Below are 7491 nucleotides of genomic sequence, written 5' to 3'. Positions count from 1 at the left end.
TGACGTCCAACGGAGGCCTCACCAGTCTTTCTGAAGGCCTCCCCAGTTGTGACTGGCCTGGGGACAGGGAGAGAGCCCTGGGTGGAGAAAGAATTGGAGTTGGCACAAGGCCCCCTTGGTAGGCAAGTCTGTGGCTGGCCTGTGTCTTTAAATCTCAGGTAATTTGGGAGGAGGGAGGGCATGTCCATGCAGCTTTGGCTCCTCCTGCTCACTCCCAGCAGGAGCTCCTGACAGGCCAGCCCTGCAGAGTCTTGGCTGGCTCTGCCAAGTGTAACAAACTCACAGCCCTCTCCAGACTGGCTGGGGCTGCTGGGAGACTCCCAAGGAACTCGTCAGGAAGTCAGGAGACAGGAGACGGGACCTCTACAGGGAGAGGGCAGGCCGGCCCTTGGGGGGGCTGATGTGGCCCCAAGGCTGAGTCCCGTCAGGGTCTGGCCTCGGCCTCAGGCCCCCAAGGAGCCGGCCCTACACCCCATGGGTTTGCCACTGCCCAAGGAGAAAGGGCTAATTCTCCGCCTATGGAGCAAGTTCTGCAGATGGTTCCAGAGACGGGAGTCCTGGGCCCAGAGCCGAGATGAGCAGAACCTGCTGCAGCAGAAGAGGTAAGGCCCCCTTGGTCTGCTCCCTTCCCTACCTCCCCAGGCCTGCACCTCTACCCCTCACCCCTCCCTCACCTCCTGTCTTTGTTTGGCACCTCTGGCTGGACAGATGGTGCTCCCAGGCCTGGACTGGCTCCTTGGGAGCATTCTGTCTCAAGAGCCTCAGCCTGTAGGGGTAGTGAAAGAGGACGGGGCTGAGATGGGCACAGGTGTTCACTATCTTAAGATCTAATTCGATTCTGTAAGCCTCTCGTGAGTACTTCTCTAAGGGCCAGGCGCCTTGCTGGGGCTTGTAAGGATAGAGCATCATAGCCCCTCCACCCAAGAGGGGACGGCAGATGAGGACAACGCCTTCTGTATCTCCACTGCTTGCCTCTAGAACAGTCTCTCTGGCAAGAACACATAGTATACATATGTTCGCATGGAGGAATGAGTGAACGATTCAATGAATGAAGCAGAGAGAACTGCAGACACCAGGAACCAGAAAATAAGACGAAATGTGAAAAAAGTTACCATTCCTATGTATTTGTCTCGTCAGACATTGACCAAGGCCTTACTATTTGCCCAGCACTGCGGGGATATGAAGACCCACAAAGCTCAAACCCAACCTTGAGGTTTATTTCTCTCTCAGTGCAGGTGGGGATTGCGGGGGAAGCGGGTCAAAATAACAGATGTTCCGAGGACCGGTGCTCTTCCGCATTCAGGTGGTGGAAATCGAGACTCTAGAGTTTAATCCCTAAGGACATTCACTGGCGGCTTCCAGCCCCTGAAAACTTCCTAAACCCATGTCCTGCTTTCTTCACCATGGCAGCTTAGAGTACAGAGCAGGAGAGGAGCGGGGAATCGGAACTCGGGGCTATCCCTGCATGTGTTCTCTTCTTCAAGGTCTCTGATAGAGGTCCCTACCCAGTTGGTGGCATGCTAGAAGGAAGTCCTGCCTGCTGGGGCTTTCCCTGGGTCACGAAGGAGGCAGATACTGTGTCTGTTCATAGAGGCAAGCCTGAAGTCTTCGTGTCTTAGGGTTTTTCTCTGTCCCCAAGAGTAGGAGCCTGCTTTAGCCTGACTGGGGAGGCTGCCTGGAGGCCCCTGTGTTTTCTTTTGCTGAAGGATTCTGGGCTGGGAATGGTCTTTTTCTGTGAATTATGGCTTCCCGTCTCTCCAGCCACCCACCTCTCCCCCAAGGCCTGGGAGAGTGGGGACTGGAGCACATGTTTGGCCGATGACATCTTGGGGCAACAGAATGGCATTGTTGTTAGAGAGGAGGTCGTCCTCACTGGCTTCACTCATCCTCTTCCCACTCTTAGGACCCCAGGGCCAGGGGATCCAGGCACAGAGTGCAAAAAGGCCTGGGGGATTGGAAGAGGTGGTGGAGATTCCCTGTGTGCGATATCAGGAGAAGCAGAGTGGAGGCCCTGAGCTGAGTCTGGCTGAGAATAGACTGCTTCCACATGTCCTGTCTGCCCCCACTTTTCCTCAGATCGTATGGGGGCTGCCTCTGCAGCCTTTGGCTAGAAAGGCTTGATGTCACCCTTGGGAGGGATCCCCCCCCCGTCCTGATCTCCTCACTGGCCTCTGCACTTTCTTGGCCTTCTTCTTCCTGGATATCAGGTGTCCAGAGCAATGACTCTCCTTTGGGTGGGCACTTCCCAGAAGGATGCTGAAATTGCCTGCAAGGGGAGTTTCCTAATCTGTGCCGTCAACCAAAGAGAAGGCATGGGGGCATTGAGATAAACATGGGATGACTAAGTAAATAGGAACAATATGGACAAGTGAGGGGTGAGCTAATGGAAGAAAAGAGCACACAATGATTGAGAACCCAGTGCTGTACTAGGTACTACCACCTGCCTTATCTCCGTCATCCCGGTAACAATAACGGAAGGTGGGTCCTGTTATCCCCCTATGAATGGGGCAGGCCCGGAACCCCGTAGCAAGTAAATGGTGAAGTTGAATTTGTTCCAAAGGGGACTCAGGGAGAACTGTGGGGTGGGATTCCATGGGGTACAGGATGGTCTAGTGAGAAAGGAAGGCTTCGAGTCTCTCCTGGATGATTGGGACCCCAACACTCTTCTTTCTACAGTGGACGTTTCTTGGGGCTTAGCATGCAGCCCCCTCTGCTTAAATCTACATTGTTGGGATCCAAGTCGAGCTCTCAACTTTCTCCCATGTCTTCCAGGTCGTCTCTCCCTTGGGCTTGGATTTTTAATACAAGCACTTCCTGATATTTAATGCATTACACATTTATTGAACATAAGACACTCCACCTTTCTGCAGAAAACGAATATGACATCGTTCCTGCTCTCAGGGAGTTCTCATTCCTATGAGCAAAGTTTACTGACAGGCACATACAGGGCTAAAGATGGCCTTAGTAGACATCACTAGAAGGGTGTAAATGAGTGTTATGGAAGCATAGAGGAGGAAGTGTGAGATCTGATTTCGGCTGCTGTGGGGTGTCCTGGGCAGCTTCATAGAGGCTGCTTAACCTGAACCCCACTCCCGCCCATATGCTGGCACTTTGTCATCTACGGAGCAATTTGGAGGGAAGGTCATGCTTGTTGGAGCTTTTTTTAGGGTTAAATACCTGTATGAAATGTGTGAATTGAGTGTCTGAAAAGTCATCCCTGGGCTTCTCTGGTATATTGTGCATGCCTGCCTTGGTAAATACTTACACACACGCCTACTTGCAAATGCGCAGATAGACATGTGCACAAAAGGAGCTGTGGCACTTAGGATGGCAGCCGATTTCAAATCTCTAAACCACTTTGGCTTCCTCATCCCCATTGCCAGGAACATGAGCTGGAGGGAGGTGGCCAACAAATGCCCAATGTATGCCTCCGCCCCACACATCACTGCTCTTTCCTTCATCTGTGGTCACTGCTCAGGCTTGCCCCCCAACCTCCAAGAAAAATCAGGAGGAGCCATAAAACTAGAAGAACCGCATAATTTAGTGGTCAGAGCCTGGGGCTGGATTCTTGGCCAAGCATCCTTCCTTTAACTCCGTGTGATCTTCTGGCAATGATTTGGTTATGCCGCTTCAGTTTCCTTTTCTGAAGCATGGGAGAACGATTCAGCTGGTGTTAGAGGGTTGTAAAGAGCAAAAGTGATAATGAGTGAGATGCTGCAGGAATGAGAGGGGCCATAAACTTCCCCCGCACAGCACTGTATCCACCCAGGAATGCGAGAAGCCATGCACTCCGAGCAACCCTGTTGTGTACCAGCCCCAGCCCTGCCCAGAGGGCACACTCACTGATGGGAAAGGTATTTGTGGAGAGACCAGTGGGACCCATGCCTGCCTTCTCTAACTCCTCTTCCAGCCCTGATTAACACTGAGAATCGTGACCAAGAAATGGCCAGTGGGGCATGCGTCGTGGCTCTGTCTCTGACTTGCTTCCTCCATCTGTTACATGAGCAGATTTGACTCAATTTCTGAGGGGCTTTCTAGCTCTTATTTGAACTTTCCTCAAGAGTCTTGTGATCCTGCCTTGTTTCCTAGCACCTAAAAACCAAACTGGACCCATGCACACAGTGCACACATCTACAAGGATGGAGGAGCAGATGAGGGCGTGGGGTGGAGGAGACGGAGAGAGGAAGTCAGGAATCCTTCCCTGGTGGCCCAGAGGCAGCCCTGAGAAGGAGGTCATTGATCTGTTTGCTCAATAAATAATGTGCTAGATTTTGTGCCAGGAACCCCTTAGTTGGGTTTTCACCAGTCTAATGTTGAACTAGACCGTTCAATTTTATTATAATTAATTGCCTAGTAAAAGAAAACATTCTAGAACCTGAAAATACCTTTCATATTGTTACAATTTCAGATTTGCTCTATAATCTCTTTTGACTACTTCGTCGGTGGGAGCTTAAAAGGCTTCATCTTTCTTTTTTTTGTTTCTCCCTTAGTTGAGTATTTAGGGATCCATAAGAAAACATGTTTATATATAGGATATTTCTGATTCCTTTTCAAGTGAAGAATCCTCATTCTAAAACGGATTATGAATAATTGTACCTCTGAATCAGGGTTTCTCCACCTTGGACTATTGACATTTTGGACAGGATAATTCTTTGCGGTGAGGGCCGTCCTGTGCAGGGTGCTTAGCCGTGTGCCTGCCTTTGACCCCCGTGTTGTGATCTAAACTCCCGTGAAGAGTTGCTACTGAAAAATCTATTTGACCCCTAAGCACAGGAATCTTTGAGTAGGTCGGCTCTGTGCACCTCCTTCAGGGACCCAAGGAGAGTCAGGTGTTTTGGGATCAGCCTTACTCCCAAGCAGGTGAGCTAGGGCTATCTGTGCTGTCCCCTTGTGGGCATATGAGGTTATTGCAAGTAATGGCTGGGCCGGACACCTTCAAAACCCATCCACAGGCTGGGCCCCCCTTTTTGCTGGATTCTGGAGTTCACAGTCAGAGGAGACTAGTTCTCTACAAACCTTGCTGGGTTGGGTCATAAGCTGGTTCTTCACACAGGGTGTGGTCTGGCTAGGTTGCCAGATAAAATGCAGGACACTCAGTTCAATTTAACTTTGAGATAACAAATAGGCTGCTGGTATAAGTGTATCCCAAATATTGCACGTGACATACTTATACTAAAAAAAAAATTGTGCATCTAACATTCAAATCTAACTGAGCATCCCGTGTTTTTATTTGGTAACTCTAGCAACTCTGGGTCTGACAGTAGCTTTTGGTTTTCCCCAGGCCACTAGAGTGTCGGAATTCATAGGGAATGGAGGTTTATGGGGGACACTTTCAGCTTCAGGGATGTGTAGGGACCAAAGGGGAATCTTTGAGCCTGCCGTTGACTATACCACCACCACTAACATCTAGGATACAACGAGTAGAACTCTGGATTTGGAAAAGGTGCTCTCTCGGACCCATTTCTAGATTTGCCATCAATCTTTCACACATTTGGTCAAAATGGGGCACAAACATGGAAGCATATTGGAGGAGGGCAGGGAAGGGATACAAAGATGAGTTAGTGGCTGGTCTCTTCCCTCAAGTACCCTTAGCATAGAAGAAGGGACACAAATACATAGCAATTACAGCACCCAGTGAAAGATGCCGAAATAAAAGTAAGGCCACAGGAGAGAGTGAAGAACATCTGTGCGTCTGTGTGTGTGTGTGTGTGTGGTGCTAGCGATGAGCTTTTCCCCCAATCTAGGGTATCTAGAGAAAAGGGCTTTGTGCAAATGGTTGATGTGGTGATGGCGATGAAGGGAATGTAGAAAACTTGTTTTGAAGCTGTGTTTGCATACCAAGTGTACAATTTTTCACTTATATGCTTGCTGAAGGTTGGCTTAGGGGGCAGCTGATGAAAATAATAATGAGTAGCCGTTAAGTCAAACCACCTTTTGGCATTGCTGCTGATTCATTCACTCTACAGATGGTGTCAGTGAGCATCTACACCATTCTAGGCGTATTTCTAGGCACAGGCAGTGCAGAAGACACAATGAACAATTGGTGAGCTGGGGTAGTTGGATTCTAGAAGGAAAGGGCCCCATGGGCATAGACATAGGGAGAATGGTGTGCTCTGCAGTGCTGAGACAGGATGAGACCAAAATGCCAGGTCTAAAGAGTGGGTGGGACGTGCAGAGGGTGGAAAAGTAGTTGCACAAAGACCTTAAAGAGCTTCTGTGTTCCTTATCCTTAGCATTTAAGGACCCATTGGACTTTTGCATTTGCCATTTAGAAAGATTATCTCCACAGCATCAAGAAGGATAGATAGGGGTAGAGTGCAGGGAAACTGGTTAAAAGAATATTTTGCTAATCTTGGGCTAGAGAATGAGGACTTGAATTAATGAAGGTTAGCAGGAGCAAGGAGGTAGGGACTGAATGAAGAGAGAGCTTTCCATGTTGAACTGACAGGACCTGGTGGCTGCCGCTGTGCATGGGGTCAAGGCAGAGGAGATGAGTGAGCTGATGTCTCCTCTCTGATTGCCCTCCCACCTCCAGCTCTGGAGTAAATTTCTTGCCACTGCCAGCACTTTAGAATGTGAGCTCCTGTCTATGTCTTTTTTTTTTTTTTTTTTGTATGTCACATAATTGTCAAACTATGGATAAATAGAGTTATTTCATTTACTCCCATACAAAGACCAAATGGCTCCAGGCCAAGAGAGAAAATTGAATCAAAGGGACCCATGTGTCTTAGTTGGGGTAAGTTCTAATTTTAAAAGAGATTTTTAGCACACAGTAGGAATAAGAATAAAGAGATGCCTGCCTGCCTGCCTTCCTCCCCTCCCTCCCTCCCTTCCTTCCTTCCTTCCTTCCTGTCTTTCTCTTTCTTTTTCTTTCGCCCTTCCGTCTGTGGCCCAGGCTGGAGTAAACTCGGCTCGCTGCAGACTCCCAGCGTCCGGCTCCCGTGATTCTCCTGCCCTGGCCTGCGCGCTGCCTGGAATTGCTGCCGCGCGCTGCCACCCCTCCCTGGTTTTTCTCCTTTGGCTGGAGGCGCGGTTTCGCCATGTCGGCCAGGCTGCTTTCCAGCTCCTGACCTCCAGTGCTCTGCCCGCCTCGGCCTCCCGAGGTGCTGGGACTGCAGACGGAGGCTCGCTCACTCAGTGCTCGGTGTTGCCCGGGCTGGAGTGCGGTGGCGTGGTCTTGGCTTGCTGCAGCCTCCGCCTCCCAGCCGCCTGCCTTGGCCTCCCAGGGTGCTGGGATTGCAGCCTCTGCCCGGCCGCCGCCCCGTCTGGGAGGTGGGGAGCGTCTCTGCCTGGCCACCCATCGTCTGGGTTATGAGGAGCTCCTCTGCCCGGCTGCCCCGTCTGGGAGGTGAGGAGTGCCTCTGCCCGGCCGCCCATCGTCTGCGATGTGAGGAGCGACTCTGCGCGGCCGCCCGTCTGGGAAGTGAGGAGCCCCTCTGCGCGGCCGCCCCGTCTGGGAAGTGAGGAGCGCCTCTGCCCGGCCGCCCCTTC

General features: G+C 50.9%; 1 protein-coding gene across 1 annotated transcript in view; it reads left to right on the top strand.

Annotated features, from left to right (window-relative positions):
* Positions 1 to 245: 245 nt before the first annotated feature.
* TRPV6 (transient receptor potential cation channel subfamily V member 6) overlaps positions 246 to 7491 on the top strand; it is a 21321-nt gene continuing 14075 nt past the window's right edge. The window contains exon 1 of the mRNA XM_032761993.2: positions 246 to 602. Within this exon, the coding sequence (XP_032617884.1) occupies positions 475 to 602 (128 nt within the window). The 5' untranslated portion in view covers positions 246 to 474. The remainder of the gene's footprint in view (positions 603 to 7491) is intronic.

Source organism: Hylobates moloch, unplaced genomic scaffold (genome assembly GCF_009828535.3).
Source record: "Hylobates moloch isolate HMO894 unplaced genomic scaffold, HMol_V3 SCAFFOLD_1, whole genome shotgun sequence".
Lineage (NCBI taxonomy): Eukaryota > Metazoa > Chordata > Mammalia > Primates > Hylobatidae > Hylobates > Hylobates moloch.
Note: the sequence above shows the minus strand (reverse complement) of the source record. Positions and strands in the feature narration are given on the sequence as shown.